The sequence below is a fragment of the Gobio gobio genome (genome assembly GCF_949357685.1).
Source record: "Gobio gobio genome assembly, chromosome: 6".
NCBI lineage: Eukaryota > Metazoa > Chordata > Actinopteri > Cypriniformes > Gobionidae > Gobio > Gobio gobio.
Genome location: NC_137102.1, coordinates 17692416 through 17712254, shown reverse-complemented (window position 1 = coordinate 17712254; position 19839 = coordinate 17692416). Strand labels below are relative to the sequence as shown.

The following is a 19839-nucleotide window of genomic DNA, read 5'->3' as shown; positions in this document are numbered from 1 at the left end:
TTATGGACACTCCATGCACTTTAAAACAGGCTAAGAATTGAAAGATCTTAAGTTCCCATAGCAGAACCTCAAGGCTTTCAGACTGCTTAAGACAGATGTCTCGCATGTAAAGGCCGATTCACACTGCACCAACAGACACCAACCAACACGGACAATCACCAGATTACAATAAGTCACTTCTCAGACACTCCACAACCCGACAAGCAGATTCAACACGTTCAATCTGCGAAAACAAGCTCTGATGGGAGTAACGTTTGTCGGTGTGCAGTGTGAATTAGCCTCAACAGAACAGGTTTTTTTCTCCACTTGGATGTTTTATTATAATGCATTGACCCTTAACCACTTTGTCATTCATTTCTTGTATCAATGTATTCACAATAACACCATTTCTAAACTATAAAGGGATTTCTATCAATTCAAACTATACCTTAGGCCAGGGGTGCCCAAACCTGTTCCTGGATATCACAACTGAACCAGCGAGAACTCCAGGAGCACTTAAGACCTTAAATGCACAATTCTCAAATCAATTTTTTATCAAATAAAAGGTTACAGGAGAAGATACATAAACAGTCACATGAATAGGCGTCTTGTCTTGAGCCATCCCAACAGTTTTCAGGAAAAATGTATACAATCGTCCAAGGTGAGGGAAATATGATCCAAATACGGCATCCATATCTGATGAAATACTTCTGTAGAAGAATGTAATATACATTTCAAAAATTCCATTAGGATGAGTTCTTTCACAAGGTTATGCCATTTTTTCCTGGAAGGAGTGTTCTCATTTATCCAGAACATCAAAATGTTCTGTCTCGCAGCAAAAGTTAAAATACTAAAAAGTCTCTTATGATATTTATCCAAAATACTTTCTGCTGGCAGACCTAGAATAAATGAACAAGGATCAACATCTGTATTCATTTCCCAAAGTATTGGCAATGTGGTCTGCAATTCTCTTCCAAAACAACCGAGTTCTGTGACAAGACCAGATACAATGCATATAATTACAGTTTTGGGTCCATTTTATTTCTGATATAAGGGCGATATGTAGCCGACGTGTTATTTTGAATAGCACATGCTCTGTTACACACTGATATTCTCTTAGCATGACCCCAGATAGAATCTCGATCCTTGCTGAAGATATTTACTGTAAAATCCAAAAAGATTTGTGTTGTCTTCTGGGAGGGTCAAACTCAATAAAGCATGAGATTTTTTCTTTTCTCAAGTCTTAAAAATACTCCATTTCAGTCGTAGAATTATTATACAAAGTGGCATTTTTGCCAATAAAGTCCCTCAGCTGCAAATACCTGAAGAAAAAGTCTTGACAGATTCAATTTAGCAGACAACTGTTCAAAAGACAGAAGCAAGGATCCCCTCAAATATATCTTTCAGCCTCACAATACCTAAAGAATTCCAGAGGTTAAAATCAGTACCAGGAGAAAAATCTGGATTATGAATTGGTGTTCGAGCTGAAGAAAGATGAATCCTACCCTCTAGTTTGCACAACTGCGCACATGCTTTAAAGGAGTAGTTCACCCTGAAATGAAAATAAGTAACCTTTATTTAAAATAAGATGGTTTTATTTTAAATTTAGGGTGAACTATCCCTTTAAGAGTGTTCTGTATGAAAGGTCTATCATATAGACCTTTTAAGGATTGCTAACAAAATATTCTGGAGGGGGCAGAGATTACGAGGCTTTAAGATCAAGCCAAATGTAAGGTAACCTGGATCATTCTTCAACCACAAATCAAAGCTGACATGGCAGCTGAAACAATATTTGGAACAGCTACGCCATTTATGATTTCAAACTAGTCACAAAAGACCTATAGGGCTTTCAATGGTTTTTAATTCAACCAGTCTGCAAACACATTCCACTTAATAGCTCTTATAAAAACCATGCATTAAAATACAAAATTTAACTGTACTAGTTGAAAACGTAGAGCACCTATCAAGGCAGATACAGTCAAAAGGGGAAAAATCCTTACAAAATTTTATTTGAAAATTTACATTTCTGTACATAATTTAGTGATCACTTTTAGAGTTAAATATGCAAGAACATGAGTGGGAAAAATAAAAATAAAAAAAATCACTAAAATTGTCATTCAATGGTTTAACTTTCAAAGGAGGTAGTCTTCTGGGAATCCCATTTGTACTCTTCATTGTTCCACAACAAATCATCAAAAAAGGGAATGTCTACAAAAACAGTTAAGGGCATGTAACCCTCAGTGTTTGTGAATGGAATTGCCCAGACCTTTGAAAGCCAGAACAAAACCAAATGGACTTTCTAATAAACATTTGGGGAAACTGCTTCGATCTTTAAACCTTCCCCAACCCCCCCATTTGTTGGATGCATTAAAATGAACGTTTCATAATTATCGAATGTGTTGTTGAATGATGCTGCTGCTGGGCGGCTTGGGTTTCTTGACGGCATCCTTTTCAAAACTCTTCCAAAGTCGAATTGTTTCATCAGCAGCAACAGAAGCCACAGTCGAACCATCTGGACTCAGCACCAAACTGAGGATTCTGTCTTCATGTCCTGAAATGGACAATCGGGGAAGGACAGGAATTTAAAATGTGAAGTCACAATTCCGTGTGGTTGTAATGTTTAACTTGAAGGATGGGTGACCACACAATTACTTTACAAAGTACAAATTACAAAGTACAAATTACAAAGTACAAATTACAAAGTACAAATTACAAAGTACAAAAACTTGCCTTCAAGCGCTGTAACTTTAGTGAGAGAGGGGTATCTCCAGATGATAACCTTGTCGTGAGCAAAACCGTGGCCAGACACCAACTCTTTGTAATTCGGAGCAAAAACGAGAGACGATACCTGGAAGGAAGCAAAAAAAAAAAAAATTTAGTATCAAATCATTTAAGACAACATTACATGTGCTATGACATACAGTGGGAGAGCCTACCTGTGAACAAGTATCTAAGGCACTGATACAAGAGCCACTGTTAGCATTCCAGATGCGAATATGACGGTCACTGGTGCCCCCTCCTGACGCAAGGATGCTAGGCTGCCAAGGGCACCATGCCAAAGCCTTTAGGGTGCAAAAAAGGATCATCTTAAAACCTTAGCGAAAAAAAAAAAAAAAAAGAAAGAAATGGGGGTCCACGTTCTTCCAAATTTAAGTTACCTTGACTGCTCCCTGGTGTTCACTTAGAGCATGGATGGCTTGATATCCCGAACCGGTCGTCATGGGCCAAATGTACACCATATTGTCATTGCCACCGCTAGCTAAATATTTCCCATCTGGAGACCAGGTAAGGCCACAGACTTCCTGAGTGTGCCCGCCGAAGGTGAAGATGTGGTGGTCTGCAACTCGAACATCATGCTGATTAATCAAGCCAGATCTGGAGCCACTGTGGAGATCAAGCTAAGTGTTAGGGCATCTCTTATTGGTCAGTTCCCTCTACGTCATCCATCAAGATGATTGACAAGTTCACTCCATGAGCTTATAGTGGCTTTATTTGTAACTGTCAAGAAACACTATACGAATGTCGCAGTCATTCCTGCTGTTCATTTATATACTACATTCGAATTAGTTAAGTCAACTTTATTTATATAGCGCTTTTAACAATGCAGATCGTTTAAAAGCAGCTTTACAGTGTTAAACAGGAAAATAAATGCAACAATTTTATTCATCCATATAGCCATTCCAGAGAAAACGGTTTTGTCATCAGTTCATTTCAATTATCACAGTGATAGTGTTGGCTTTAGATCAGTAATTTAGTTTATATGGTTAATTTAGTTTAATAATTAGATTTATTTGGATATTTAGTTGAAAAATTGTGACCCCAACTGAGCAAGCCAAGCCAGAGGCAACAGTGGCAAGGAAACCAAAACCCCATCAGCTGACCTAATGGAGAAAAATAAACCTTGGGAGAAACCAGGCTCAGTCGGGGTGCCAGTTCTCCTCTGGCCAATTAACAAGCAGCGTATGATTATTAATCTGGCAACTTTAAAGGGCAGAGGTCATAATAGATCGGAATATTGGAAAGATGGGAGGCAACACGCCGGAGACTGGTTTATTGAGGATGATATGTTAAAGAGCACCTATCATGGAATTTTGAAATTTACCTTTCATGTAGTGTGTAACAGATCTAAGTGAACAAAAACATCCTGTGATAGCTTGAAATATGACAGTGCACCGTATATATAGTCATTTTCTTTCAAAAGTAAGAGTCGACTCGGAGTCATTTTTAAGAATCGTTAGAAGACCGAAGCTTTTTCTCTGACTAGATGACGTCAACTTGTCAAGTTATTTGAATACGATACGCCCACTTATTGCGCTCCAAGACGCCAGTGAAAACATCATGGCGACGAGACGCTGTGTTCTGAAGTGCGACTCAAAAGCAAACTTTTCTCATCTGCCTAAGGATGAGCATTTGAAGACTAAGTGGCTTGAAGACAAACCATACATTGTCGCGATTGTGTGTTTATTTAATCGTCAAATGTCTATTTGCATGTTTTGCGATCTCAGGAAGCTTTTATAATGGACTTCTATTATGGCACATGGTATCTTCTTCGTCTATCTGTAACATATATGGATTACATGTGCACAGAGCGCCCTCCGGCTGCCAGTATGAATTGAAAACAACACAAGAGACTCAATCGCTCATGATTAGGCTATATCTGCGCATTTTGAGGAAGTATTGAATAAAAAAACACTCCTCTGTTTAGAAATTTGACACAGACATATGAGAATCTATCAATATGTCTCCTCATCTGCACACTTTTGAACTAAAAGCCCTGAGGGATGTTGATTTGTCGCAAGTCTTCGTGAGGAGAATAGGAGTTTTTTTATGAATGAGATCAGCTGAGGCTCATATACAATCAAACGGTTCCGACGCGGTTTTCATATTCATAACCCCTGACACGTATTAACAAATTACTGTCACTATAAGACTTTGATGGGCGATCCGTTTCTGAAAATATCTGCACAGACTATACCAATCACAACTGACTGGGTCATCGGACCAATCACCGCAGATTAGCGTCACGTAAAGGCGGGGTTTTGAAAAGTGAATCACTAAAGGAATCATTTGAGAATCGCTGTCAAAACAGGTAAAAAATAAATGCATATAAGAAAACTAAAGTATTTTGTCATTGCATGCAAGCAAAACTGTTGTTGGGGACTTCTAAAACAATATTTGGAACATTTTAAATGCCATGATAGGTGCTCTTTAAGTAATTATTAAATTGTAATATTCGAACAATCAGAGTCATTACGCCGGAGACGGGTTCATTGAGGATGCCGTGTCGATCAGGCAACTTCAGGGGGAGTCCAAGTGACGTGGTCTCTGCAGACACTTAGTTTTAGTACTGCAGCAAATTCAAACACGCTCTCTTGATCTCCCAGAGCCATCTGGAGGTTAGCAGTTTCAAGATGCACGCAAACACTGTCAAGGCTTCATCGGGACAGCAGTCTCGCAAAGAGAAGCACAAATTACACAACATTAAGAAGAGGGACACTTTTGGTTTTCACCGGTGATAACTAATGTGTTCACTCACAGAATCAGACACTATTGCTATTATAGCGCATTTCCTGTTATGAATTATAATGCCACTTGATTCATGGGGTTGGATTGCTTTAACGCCTCAAGTGAACCACCCAAGAGTTAGTTTGGTGTGGATCCGAGCACAATTGCAGTGTTCACATATGCCTAAAAGAACCGACCAAGGGAGAAAAACCTCACCAGGTTCCGAAACAAGCGCTCAGGTGTGAAAGCAGATGCATATAATCTGCAGAGTTCAAGGAGATGCTGGTCTTACCTAGACAAAATGTGATCATTCCAACTCAAGCAACCAACCCTTGCCGAATGGCCATCCATGCTGCGGAGACGCTTTTGGTACTGAACATCCCATAACTGCAAGAAATGGCATGAACCTTTGAGAAATTCAGCAAGCAAAAATGGCAGTTTGCAGAGCAATATCTAACTGGTTTATGGATGTAGAGCTTGAAATGAATGCATAATGAGAAATGGAACAAACATGCAACCATAAAGGATCACAGTGGTTCTCAACCAAGGGTCTAGTACTCACTAGGGGGCCTCAGCAAACATCTAAAGGGGCATGAAGACAACTTTCCCCCGGTTTCACAGATGAGGCTTAAGCCTAGGCCCAGACTAAAGTGCATTTGAGCAGTTTTAACTGAAAGCAACTTGCACTGATGAAGCCTAAAATGTCAGTACCATTGTTTTGTCTCAAGACATCTAAGGCACGTTTATAAAAGCTACTTAAAAGCCCTAATTGACCAAAGGCTTAATCTAAACCCTGTTTGCGAAACCAGGCCTTAAATGACTTCAAATAAATAAAATTGTGAGGGAAAAAATTAATGCCCTCAACTACGGTCATCAAGATTTAAGGTAATTTATAGACCTGGAAAATTGAAACTTTCTACTTTTGTAAAGCTCCAAAATAAAGTGAATATCCACAAGTCACAGATGCCTAAAAAAAAAAATAAAGTATTGCAAAATCATTTGTAATAAAGTACAAATCCTAAAGGACATTCAGTTATCTAAAATTCTGGAATTATGAAATTTAACTTACATAGCCTGGCCCTGGCAATACGTTTAAAATGATATAAAAGTAACAAATATGAGTATGTGTCATTACAGCTGAAGTACCGAAGTCTTGGACAATGGGGGAGGCTTGGAGTCAAAAAGGGTGAGCGCCACTGAAGTATAATTATTCAACCATAGTATGAGAAAACATAACCATCAATTACCTCTACTTTACAATCACTGGTCCCAACGGCCAAGAAATTGCCATCTTTGCTCCATGAGACAGAACAGATGTATTCATTTTCATCCTCCATTTTCTTCAATAAAAGAATTTCCCCCATACCAGCATCCCACAAATACACCTGGTTGGCAAGACCAACTGCCAATATGTTCTGCCTTCCCCAATCCATCAGGTTCAGATCTAAACATAAATTGCCACATTAGTCTCACATATATAATTCTCCTAATCAGATTACATGGTGTAATGCAAAACTCAGCTCACAGAAGTCATTTCTGATATCAGGGGCATCTAGAATTCGCTCGGGAATGGAAGAAATGTACCGATTCTTCTTGAGCGAGACCGGTGTGGGAACCTGACTGTAGAGAACCTTCAAGTTATTCTGATAACCTGTGGGAGAAAGGGTTCAGTTCATTTGAGAGATGAGTTTAAGGAAGGAAAATTCAACTTATATCAAGTCAGAAACAGGTTAAATCAATTTGGAGGGTTAATTCACCCAAAAATGAACATTCTGTCATTACTCACCCTCATTTCGGTCCAAACACGTAAGAATTTAGGTCATCTTCGGAACACAAATTAAGATATTTCTGAAATACGAGAGCTCTGACCCCTCCATAGACAGCAATTGAATCACTGCTTTCAAGGTCCAGAAAGGTAGTAAAGACATTGTTAAAGGTCCCATGGCATGGCATTTTTCTATTATTTTATGTTTCCTGAGGTGTACTTATATTGTTAGTATGATTTTTACATCATAAAATGTCATAATTTAGAAGTAAAAGGCATTTTTTCTATATTGATGTTTGCCCTGTGACTGAATGCCCTGTTTCAAGAGGCGTGTCTGCTGCGAGACATCAGTAAAAACACCCACTGTTGTGATTGACTAACATCTTTGCATTTTAAATGAGTATCAGATCTTGTAGCGGAGGGGGCGTGGTTTAACGAGGTCTAGGAGGCACGAGCTGCTGCAAAGAGACAGATGGACCAGAGTTCACTTCTCAGTACGTCTCAGTTCAGTGAACTGTTGTAGTTACTAGCATATACTTCAGGTTGTTCGTTTATTTCTAGTCGGAGGGGCTGTCACTCAAGTCAGAAAGTTAGTAACTTTAGTAAATGATGGATCAGCGCTGACTAGAGACGCGAACCGTTTAGAACGATTTGGTGAACCCCCTTCTGCTTAATCTCACGCCACGTAAGGCGCCTCTGCTGTGGGCCAGATGCAGTAGTGGGGGGTCGGTGATGTTGAAGGCCGACCGGTCAGTGCAGCCCGAGCCTCGGCGAGCGCGAGGTTTATCTCTGAAGATGTTGCTCTGCCGATGTTGAGCAGAAACTCATGACTGTATGCACATTTTAGAACAGAGACGTGACGAGGACGTACAAAAACTCTGACTCACAAGATAGAAAAAACAGTTCTGTCATGGAGAGAGAGAAGCCACAGTGTGTGCACGAATAATACAGTTCTGTGTTCACATCAGAAATCACAGATCAGAAGGAACTGAGAAAAGACTTCTGTTTTCATTTGTACATCCAAACACTGAGAAACTGCCAGCATTCACTTGTTCACAAGCCATGATCTCTCGAGGACAAATATGGCGCTGGCATGGGCGTGCCAAATTTTCTGGGTGGAGGAAAGGGAGGTAACCGTTCCTGTTATGACGTCATAACAGCAAAATTCCAGATCAGCTCGTCTGGGCTGTCATTTTCTCAAAGGCAGACAGCCAGAACTCCGTTTACACTGATCAATTTCTAGCCACTTGGGGACAATATTCAGGCTAGGGGAACTCATATTAATGTTGAAACACCTCAGATAATGAAAATTTCATGCAATGGGACCTTTAAAATAGTCCATGTGACTCCAGAGGTTCAACTTTAAATTATGAAACGACAAGAATACTTGGTGCGCAAAAAAACTAAAATAACAATTTCTCCTTGTCTGTGTCGGTCTCCTACACAGTTTACCTTGGCCTGCTCCTGCGTCAGACGCATACGTTGTGGTGCTCACGGGAACAGCATCGGCCAAAGGTAAGCCGGCGTGCATCTGACGTAACTCGGAACCGCTGTACTGCATTTACTACGTCAACAGCGCAGGAAACTGACACAGACGAGAAGAGACTGTTGAATAAAATTGTTGAATTTGTTTTTTGCATATTCTATAACGCATTCTCAACGCTTCATTAAATTAAGGTTGAATCACTGTAGTCACATGGACCATTTTAACAATGTCTTTCCTACCTTTCGGTGCTTTGAAAGTGGCAATTAAATTGCAGTCTATGGAGGGGTCAGAGAGCTCTCAGATTTCATCAATATATCTTAATTTGTGTACCGAAGATGAACAAAAGGTCTCACGGTTTCAGAACGACATGAGGGTGAGTAATGACAGAATTTGCATTTTTGGGGTGAACTAAACCTTTAATATTAGCATTACTACTAAAAGTAAAAAAAAAATTAAAAAAAAAAACACAACATACCCTCAGGGGCATTCAGCGGTTTTCCTCCTAAATGCAAGATCTTTGCTTCCTCAATGTCATATCCATTTAGTGTCACAGACCAGGCTTTCTGATTTGGCTGCCAGGACATGAATTGACAATCAGAAAACATCTACAACCTCATGCATTTATAATAGTTCTAATTTTTGTAAATGTAAAATTACAACGAAGACACTTACTGCTGTAGCCAATGAGGTTTCTTCCACCGCCTCATTCTCTTTGGAAATGAGAAAACTCGCTACATCCAACTGATTATTATTTCTTGATGGGATGAATCGATCTCCTCCTGCCTTAGAGGGGGTGTTTTGGGTCTTGCCGTTCTTTCCTTTGAAAAGACATCGAATATGTAACACCGAAGACACTCCAACTATACAATGAGCAGGAGCTGGACACATGTGACTTACCTGGTGTTTTACTGGGGGTTTTGGAAAGGCTCACTGATCTGTTGACACTCTTGTTTGGTGAGAGAGAGTTTGTCGTGGATGTGCTGGCTTTCCTCTGCCACCTCGCCATCGGGGCGTTTGTGATAGGCATGTCCAGCCTGAGGACATTGTGGATGTCATTTTCAAACCCAAACTGTGACATTATTGCTACAGCGATGGGGACTCTGTAGGAGAAAAAAGGACAGGACACTGAGTCTGGTCACATGGAGCACGATTAAGTACCGTTTGATGCTTGCTTATTTAACGTTACTTATAAAAGTTACTAAAGTTATTATATAGGCTTTCCATAAGCTTCGACATAAAAGGACAATACGTGTAATTTAAATAGTTAACTTATAAAACGCAACAGATAAGTTACGAAGTGGATAACTGCAGCTATATTAATAAATACAAAAAGCCCAACGTTAATCGTAAAAAACACAATTTTATTTCCAATCTTACCACAAAACCAGCACCTGTGTTCCTCCGATGCACAACAAAATTGTCCAATTTTAGCCACTCTTGTTTATGTGCAACTTTAGTGTTTTCTTCCTTCCACAGGCAGAGTCGAAACTCGTCTGAGCAGCTGAAGATGTTAACGGATGAACTCCAGTTTAAATGTCTCAAACGCGTCTCGTGATTGGACCATTCAAAAAACAAACGTTTTCGCTGTTACCAAAGCAGCAAGGCAGAATGCTGCGCGCTGATTGGTGAATCGCATCATTGAGTGTTTCCTGCCATTATTACATATTAAGAGTCCTTTAATAGGATCGTTTCTGCTTATGTTGTTTACTTGATTTGTCACTCACGGGTCTGTTAATATCTCACGAATTTGTATATTGAGGGAAAAAGCAGGTATGAGAAAATAATAACATGCATTCTGATTGAGTTGGTAACTTAACTGGAATGAGATTCACTAGGAATTTAAATGGGTAACTTAAGACTTTAATGAGCTCACAGACATAACGTTACAGCAAATACACGACATACTTACAAAATAAGAAGAACACAATAATACAAGAGTTAATATACGCAGTAAAATGTAAAAACAGTTAACTTAATATTGCACACATAGGCTGAATCCGAAATCGCCCCCTAAACCCTCATTCACTATTCCCTACGTTAGTCCATTAATCTAGTTCACTTGAAGGAGTGAATGAAAACGAGTGAGTGAAGTCGGACAGCCGTTGCGTGTTCATCCGCTGTACACTCGTTATTGTGGTGCAATCTGGGATTGAATGAGTGCACTCAATAACGTCCACTATGGTTTCGGACACCGCTACAAATGGCTGTCCCATAGTGCCCTATTTGAGGGTAGAAAACGTGTTTGAATATGTACATGTGAATTTATGTATTGAACAATGTCTGGCCTTGTATATTTTTCAATATAGGGAGTGGTTACTGTCTGTTTCTTGACTGAGGCGGTCATTAGCCAAACATCTGAAATTACACATGTTTGAAATCTTGAAATTATGAAAATTTTAGTTTTTGGAGAGATCCTTTTATTTTGAAAAAGAGTCTGTCATTGAGAGGTTAGAACTTTTATTTTGAAAATGCAAAAGACCGGTGTGGTTTGCTGCTGTTGGGCGTGGCTTGTCTTCATGTTTTCGTTGCACTGGTTGCAGTAGCAAAACAAATCCCATGTTATATGTACTTCTATGTGCCGGGCGGCGTTTTCATTAGAAATTCACTGAGGTAAATCAATTAAGGTTTTTTTCAACAGCCAGTTGGATATAATGTAATACGCCAGTATCATGACTTAGTACTAATACATGTTTTTCTGTTGACATGTCATCATGAAGTAACGTTATATATAGTTTTCTGTCTTTGGTGAGTTTGTGTTGTTATGATGTTGTCTCTAATCGCCGCCGGGTGTTGTGGTTGTTGTTTGCATCACATAAACTGCCAGGTTTGTGAATCGCTTCGTACTGTAGGAAGGAGGAAGTGGAGTGGGTTTGCTGTTGGCAAGGAAAAGAAAGTAAACTACTCCACATTTCTCTTCTGGATCAGCGGGGTGAGTCAGCACAGCCCACGTGTTACCAGCACATGTGACTGTCGTTTGCTCTAATAAACTTCCTTCTAAACCTCAACTGTCAGTCTACGATAAGCAACCTTCACGCTGCTATTTCGTGCTCCCATGAAAACTTAGTTCAAGACTAAAAGATTATTCCTCCCTTACAACCCTTGTTTATTGTTACATTTCATTCTGACCTCAAGCACGTTATTCAGGTCTTTTTCTGTCCTGTAAAGGGTGGAGTAGTGGGAGCAGGTCGGGATGTTTGCCCGGAAAAACAAGAGAGCAGCAGCGCCTAAAGGCCAAGGAGCAGCTGCAGCCAAACAGGTCAGTGTTCAAATGCTTTGCATATGATTGTCAGCTGTAAATGGTGTGAGGTAAAATATCTTAAAGCGACAGTTCACTTAAAAAAAAGAAAGAAAATCTTGTAGTTTAATTTCATCATTTTTGTTTTTAAACTCATTCATATTTCTTGTTTACATAGGTCAGTGTCTGTGAGTTCGAAACCCTCAAATGATCTGTTCATCTCATGATCGTAATAAAGCTACTATTGGAACATGTAACACAAGTTTTTGTTTCTTTGTAGATGGGATTGCTACTTGATTTCAAACCCGAGGATATGATGGGCATGGAGCAAGATCTGGATGATCCAGCTTTAGAAGCTGAGTTTGCTGCCATTGTTGGGAAGAAACCCAATGTGGCTGCCAGGGGGAAAAAGGCTGGCAAAGGTATGGAAAATTATTCCTGTTTCTTTATTTGAAATTCATATCATGAATACAGACTGTAATGTGACTTTAAAAGGAAGAATTTGAAATATTATCACCTAATGTATTCTATAATGTACTCTTATTGCATGTTGTGGTTGTGCCAAGGTCTGTATTAGCATTCCCATTCATCTCGTGTGTATATATATATATATATATATATATATATATATATATATATATATATATATATATATATATATATATATATATATTAGTGCTGGGCATCGATTAAAAAAAATTATCTAATTAATCGCATATTTTTCTGTAATTAATCGCAAGTTTTTAATATTTTGATATTGTAATAATTTCAGTTACTCTCCAAATTAATGTATAAACAATTTAAAGACAGCATATTTTAAATATGTGTTGTATTGTCATCTTTTTATGAATGAAGGCCAGTATCACTGATGTCTCCATGAAACATTAATGACATTATTACATTATAACTGAAAGCTCCCAATTTCAACATTTATTAGGCTTTAAAAAAATAACTTTTAAAAAACAATCTTTACATAAACCCAAAATAATAAATGTTATATTTTATTTACCCATGGCCTTCCCTGTTATACATATACATAAATGTAATAGTTATCAAACGCCTTCTTAACTGCATAAATAATAAATTAAATATAGATGAATCATCATTAAAGCTACAATTTTCTCTGTTCCCGTTGTTCTTTGATGAACATTAATGACAGGCATCATCAGTGCTCCTGTCACTTTAAGAACTGCCGCGGATCTCACGCGCTGTCCCGCGCATCTCATTTCCTCACAACTCTTTAAGTTCATTTAAGACGTAATTTAACTAATTTAAGACTCCTAACATGAGAATACTCAAAATCTTCTGTGTTATTGTTTGTTCAAGAGCAAAAGAGAACTCGATGTGAGCAGGAAACACACACACACACACAGACAGGACATTGGCATACAGCGCGTTCGCTTGTGTCTTGTCGCTTGGAAGCATTTACATGAATAAGAGCGTGATGATCATGTAACGCTAAGCAAAAATGGATATAAAAACGGACGCTGCGTTATTTGCGTTAAATATTTTTAATGCGTTAAGCTGAAAAAATGAATCGCCCGCGTTAACGCGTTAATTTGCCCAGCCCTAATATATATATATATATACATATATATACACACACACACACACACACACACACATACACTCTTGGGCTGTGTATGATGCTTTTGGAAACCCAGCCCAGGACAAATAAAATGGGCCCAAAATGCAAAAAGTGTGAGGCTAAGAATGTGCTTATTCAGTGGGGCAAAAAAGTCTGTGAGAGTCAGAAATCTTGCTTTTTTGTAGGTGACCAAATACTTATTTTCCACCATAATTTGCAAATAAATTCTTAAAAAATCAGACAATGTGATTTTCTGGATTTTTTTTCTCATTCTGTCTCTCATAGTTTAAGTGAACCTATGATGAAAATTACAGGCCTCTCTCATCGTTTTAAGTGGGAGAACTTGCACAATAAGTGGCTGACTAAATACTTTTTTGCCCCACTGTAGTTGTAGTATGAAGAATGTGAAGATCTGGGCTGAGGTTTTGCTCCTTGAGTGTCAGGTTTCACTAACTGTGTTTTAATTTTGATTTCAGTGTGCAAGCAATCATAAAAAACTCTAAGCTAAGCTTCAGTCAGGAAATTAGCAAAAGTTAAGCAAATGCACTACTTAAAAGGGCCATTGCTGTCTCAGTCTTTGGGTGAATATGGAAAGTTATGTGGGGTGTGATGAATCACAATGAAACGCAAGTTGCATGGTGATGCTCCAGAGCGGTGTCATTGAAAATCTGCTGAGAAATATAATAATAAATGCACTCTATCACAGTGAAGCTTGGAGGAAGAGACTGTGTCATTATGTGGGGAGCCTTTTTAGCTGCTTGTATTGATGCTGAGATACTTCACTGTGAAATGTCATTTAGTGCAGTGGAGTACAGGAGAATATTACAGAATGGCTTGCTTCCCACAAAAAAGTTGTTATCTAAAGAAAATCAGCAGATGTTAATTTTCAACAAGACAATGCTCCTGCAGAGACTACCAAGAAGTGACTTGAGAACAAGTCCATCAGGCTCATGTTTCATGTCCAGATTTAAACCCTATAGTGAATTGTGACTCAAATGAAACTCAAATGAACTGGGAGACATTCAGCTACATAAAGGGTTAGTTCACCCAAAAATGAAAATTCTGTCATTAATTACTTACCCTCATGTCGTTCGACACCCGTAAGACCTCCGAAGCATCATGAAGCTTCGAAGCGTTATGAATAAGTGAATCAGTGAGTCGAATCAGTGATTCGGATCGCGTGTCAAACCGCCAAACTGCCGAAATCGTGTGACTTTGGCGATCCAAACTGCTGAATCGACTCACTGATTCATAACGCTTCGAAGCTTCATGATGCCGTGTTTTGAAATCGTCATCACTATACAAGTCGTTATTTAGGGTTTTTTTGCGCACAAAAACTATTCTCGTCACTCCATAAAGTTATTGTAGAACCACTGTAGTGAGATGGACTTTGTAACGACGTCTTTAGTACCTTTTAAGGGTCTTGAGAGTGAACCGTGCCATTGTGCCAATGGAGGCCTTTCAGAGCCATCAGATTTCAACTAAAATATCTTCATTTGTGTTCCGAAGATGAACGGAGGTTTTACGGGTGTCCAACGACATGAGGGTAAGTAATTAATGACAGAATTTTCATTTTTGGGTGAACTAACCCTTTAACATTGAGTGGAACAACACTGATTCTCTGACTCTTCTTCTTGTAAAAAGTTGTCTGCAAGTTTAGGAAAGCTATTCCATGCTAGGTTACCTCATCTACTAGTGTATTTGTGCATTTGTGTACTGTACTTAGCAACTTTTGAATGACCTTCCATTTTGGAAAGATGCTATTTTGCTGCCAAATGGTATAATCTACTACTAGCAGGACCTAACTGGATTATGCCAACCAGCCTTGACCCACAGGGTAACTTAATTGTCTGGATGTTTGGAGCTTGAAAGTCCTGGAAATGTTTTGTGAACGTTTAAATAAATCTTACTTCAATTTTTATGTTCAAGCTCCATTACCAATGGAGGATATTGCAAAAATGGCAGAAGCCTGCATGAAAGACATCGATGATGATGACGATGACAGTCTGGAGGAGGATGAAGACCTCTTGGTAAATGAAGCCTGTGATTTTTTTTGTGGCGGTTTTTCAGATATCACTGTCAGCACCTTCTGAATGTGTAAGGTGAGTTTAAAGTGTTTGTTGTTTCTCGCTAGGCCGAGCTGCAGGAAGTGGTTGATGAGGAGGAAACGGAAGACTCAGGTGCCGCAACCCCAACCTCCCCTGTTAGTGCGGAAACTCCTTCAGCAGAAACAACACCAGCAGCCCAGGTATCATCTAACATTTATTTAGGATGCTGTAATCATATCTTTGTACAGTTGTCATTTGTAATATCAAAGTTAGATTTAATCCTTCTTTAAGGATGTTTGTGTAGTTATTTTTGTCTGACATGTGAAGGCAAGGCTGTATGGATACAAGTATGGTAATGGTAACCCACACTCGGAATTTGTCCTCTGCATTTAACCCATCCAAGGTAGTGCAAAGACCTTAGGAGTAGTGAACACACACACACACACACACACACACACACACACACACACACACACACACACACACACACACACACACACACACACACACACACACACACACACACACACTTGAAACAGTGGGCAGCCATTTTTGCTGTTATTTCCTTTGGGTTACCAGCCTGACTCACTAACCATTAGGCCACAACTGCCCTCTAGCAATTAAAAAAAATATATATATTTAAAAGCTATCAATGAAACTATTCAACAAGAATTAATTAAATTGATCAGAATTGACAGTAAAGTTATTTACAATGTTACAAAATATTTCTACTTAAAATAAAAACTGGCAAAAATCCTGGCAGCACAGCTGTTTTAAACATTGATAACAACAGGAATAAATTACATTAATTAAAACATATATTAAAATAGAAAGCAATTACTTTAAATTGTAACAATATTTTACAAATATTACTGTTTTGACTGTATTTTTGATCAAACAAATGCAGCCTTGGTGAGCATAAGAGACTTCTTTAAAAAACACTAAACAAATCTTTTCAATCCCAAACTTTTGAATAGTAATGTTTATACAGTTATACTATATTTATCAGAAATCATTTTACCTTGGGATGAAAAAAAAAAAAACGTATTTTCATAACCAACTAAGTAGGTGGGGAGTCTAAATGACTAGTTGATTGAACTAGAAAAAACAGCTATGAGGAAGCTACTAAGAATCTACTTTTTTAACATCCTGATTAATTTTTAGTTGAATCCTAATCGAGTTTTTCACAGAATCTTAGTTACAGCTTAGCTCCAGTTGAGATGTGTAGATTATTAATTTAAACACTTAATAAAATACTCAATTAATATAAGCTGTGTTTTTAATGGTACAAGGCATGTGTAAGAAATAATCTGCCACTTCATATATTATTTTTTTTCTTCATAGGACGCTAAGGTTTCTTCAGTGCCTGGGAGCATTGAGCACACCTTAGAGGAGAGAATAAACCTGTATAGGATGGCTGTTACCAATGCCAAATCTGCAGGGGAAACCTCTAAAGCTCGGAGATATGAGAGAGGCCTCAAGGTGAGCGGATATAGTGTCGCTGCCAAAACAAACAAACTATTTGATACAAGAAAATAACTCTTTTTAATGATAACTTATGACAACTGACATTCTCATATTCTTATTTAGACACTACAGACTATGCTGGCATCAGTGCGAAAAGGGGGGAAGATAGACGAAACTGAGATTCCCCCTCCAGTTGCATGTGGAGCATCTGATGGTCCTAGTCAGCCCCCTGTCCTTGCAGTGTCACCTGATCAGCAAGGGGAGAGTGACAGTGCTGTCGAGATCTCTCCCGTTTCCGAGGAAGCCGACCCTATTGTCATGGATCCAGCATTAAACACTAGAGACGAGTCCTCCGGTGTAACGTCTCCAGCTTCCCTGTCATCTCCAGAAGGGGAACGCGCTGGAAGTGGCGCTGAATTGCACTTAGGTCAGTCAAGTGCTTTTGTCTTAATGCAAAAGGAGAACATACACAACCGTTCAAAAGTTTGGGGTCATTAAGATGCTTTTTTTTTTCTTAAGCAACTGTTTGGATATATTCATTGACATAAAAACGAATCATTGTTATATAGCTCACCACAGTTAGTCTTATGGTTTAAGTCTTGATTTACAGCGAGTACCATGTTTTACCATGACTAATATCGATCTAGCTTACTGCAGTGTACAACAAGTGTCTCATGGTAGCAAACGCACAAGAGTTGCATTAGAACATAACTTTCAACACACTCAAATAATGTATCTAATATGATAAAACATATTAGATACTTTGCGCTACCTCACATACGCAAGACCGGAAAAGACGGAAACGGACGTCTGCAGCATAATAAAAGCTCTGCGAAATCAAGCATTGTCATCGAGCGACGCCTTTGTTTTTAATAAGCCACCTCTAATGGCGAAAAATTACATATTGTGGCTTTAAAGGAATTAATACTTCACAAAGCACATATTAAATTGATCAAAAGTAACAGCAAATGCTTTTATAATGTCACAAAATATTTCTATTTTAAATAAATGCTGTTCATCACAAAATCCTGAAAAAAAAAATTCTTGAGCACCATATTAGATATAGATATATAGAGATATAGAGATATTAGAATGATTTCTGAAGGATCGTGTGACACTCAAGACTGGAGTAATGACAGTTAATTTTAATGCATTTTTATATTTTGCATTAAGATTACCAAAACAGCAGCTTATGGAAAAAGACAGCATTGATTCTGTATGTCTATATTAAAAGATCTTAATTTTCTAAGACCGTATAGGCACTGATGTCCCTTTTTTCGGAAGGATTCTGTGTTCACATAAAAAAGCAATTTATTGTCAATAAGATTTATTTTTTCCAGATACACTATATTGCCAAAAGTTTTGGGACACTTGCCTTTACATGCACATGAGCTTTAATGACATCCCATTCTTAATCCGTAGAGTTTAATGTGGAGTTGGCCCACCCTTTAAAGGTCCCATGGCATGGCATTTTTCTATTATTTTATAGTGTTTTCTGAGGTGTACTTATATTATTAGTATGATTTTTACATCATGAAATGTCATAATTTAGAAATAAAAGGCATTTTTTCTATACTGCTGTTTGCCCTGTGGCTGAATTCCCTGCTTCAAGAGGCGTGTCTGCTGTGAGACTTCAGTCAAAACGCCCACTGTTGTGATTGGCTGACATCTTTGCATTTTAAATGAGCGGAGGGGGCGTGGTTTAACGAGGCACGAGCAGGCACGAGTCTGCCAGAGAGACGGATGGACCTGAGTTCCCATTCAGTCGGTCAACTCGGTACAACACATGACTATGGGATATCGCGCTCTAGCGCCATCTGCTGAAGACACCTTTATTCACGCCTGAAAGGCCAATGACGCATGACGACGTGGGCGGGGTCACGACCCACAGCATATAAATGCAGTCGTATGCGTCATTTCCCTTGTTCTTCAGCTCTTCACCGTGCTGCTTGAACACCATCACGCCACATTTTCGCAAGAAAAGCCCACGGTGGTGATTATTGTCGAAATTAAGGCAAAAAGAGAAAGCTTATTTAGCAACAAGTTTAGCTTTGCTAACGAAAGGCTAATAAGTTTTTCTCAAACAAAATGTTCAAACTTATGCCACATTCACAAGATAATCCACAGTGATGACTCTTGTTAATGGAAAAGACATAAAAGAGAAGTTTTTGGCTTGAGTTTAGTACAACTAACAAATGGCTAATAAATTTTGTCATGATAAATATCTGAACAGGTTATCTCCCCTGTCCTATGGCATGTGGGTGTTCATGGTATAATCATAAGTAGGGTGTTCAGCATGCTCGGGCGGCTCTCGAGGGAGCCGCTTGCGAGCATTATGAGAGCTGACACTCAGGCTGCTCCGCTCTCGGCTGGCCGTGTTCGATGAGGCCGGCCAGCCTCGTGAGCCCCGTGGATCGGTCCCGCATCCGCCGAGGCGGTGCGGCGAGGCCGGTCATGGGGCTCACGGATGGACTGTCAGCGGGACTTGGGACTGCTGAGGCATCTTCCCAGTCTTTGTCTAATTAGGCTGGACTAGATCTCTCCAACCCCAGTGCGTGTACGTTGTGCCCTACCGGCAGCTCTGCCGTTCCGCTTGGCGGGGCAGTGGTCGAACACGGCCCGCTCCTGTCTTCAGGTGCTGATCCAGATACGGTGATCGCCGGTTTTGGAGGCCACGGAGAGTTGGGATGATCGGGTATAGACCGAGGAGTGTCGGTGTAGCGTTCACGGGGTGATTCGGTCTCGCTAGAAGCGGGCGAGGAATGC

The 19839-nt window shown here is 39.3% G+C and overlaps 3 protein-coding genes across 5 annotated transcripts in view; 1 reads left to right on the top strand and 2 right to left on the bottom strand.

The window, feature by feature from the left end:
* LOC307127360 (uncharacterized protein) overlaps nucleotides 1–19839 on the bottom strand; it is an 866317-nt gene that overhangs the window by 757725 nt on the left and 88753 nt on the right. The window lies entirely within an intron of this gene.
* Nucleotides 1822–10379, bottom strand: cdc20 (cell division cycle 20 homolog). The gene is made up of 11 exons (XM_079818506.1): nucleotides 10113–10379; nucleotides 9633–9835; nucleotides 9408–9553; nucleotides 9211–9307; nucleotides 7010–7135; nucleotides 6732–6928; nucleotides 5777–5871; nucleotides 3138–3363; nucleotides 2916–3041; nucleotides 2710–2827; nucleotides 1822–2530 (listed from the first exon to the last, which is right to left on the bottom strand). Exons 2-11 carry the CDS (start codon nucleotides 9811–9813, stop codon nucleotides 2367–2369), a joined length of 1476 nt encoding a protein of 491 aa, XP_079674632.1. The 5' UTR covers nucleotides 9814–9835; nucleotides 10113–10379; the 3' UTR covers nucleotides 1822–2366.
* Nucleotides 11229–19839, top strand: part of cc2d1b (coiled-coil and C2 domain containing 1B) — a 33936-nt gene continuing 25325 nt past the window's right edge. For 2 of the 3 annotated variants that reach the window (XM_079818497.1, XM_079818496.1), the window contains exons 1-8: nucleotides 11268–11345; nucleotides 11560–11664; nucleotides 11901–11991; nucleotides 12251–12392; nucleotides 15488–15588; nucleotides 15693–15806; nucleotides 16951–17088; nucleotides 17197–17500. In XM_079818497.1, coding sequence (XP_079674623.1) covers nucleotides 11926–11991; nucleotides 12251–12392; nucleotides 15488–15588; nucleotides 15693–15806; nucleotides 16951–17088; nucleotides 17197–17500 — 865 coding nt within the window. In that variant the 5' untranslated portion in view covers nucleotides 11268–11345; nucleotides 11560–11664; nucleotides 11901–11925. Of the gene's footprint in view, nucleotides 11346–11559; nucleotides 11665–11900; nucleotides 11992–12250; nucleotides 12393–15487; nucleotides 15589–15692; nucleotides 15807–16950; nucleotides 17089–17196; nucleotides 17501–19839 lie in introns of all 3 variants that reach the window. The other variant, XM_079818498.1, reaches the window with a different exon arrangement.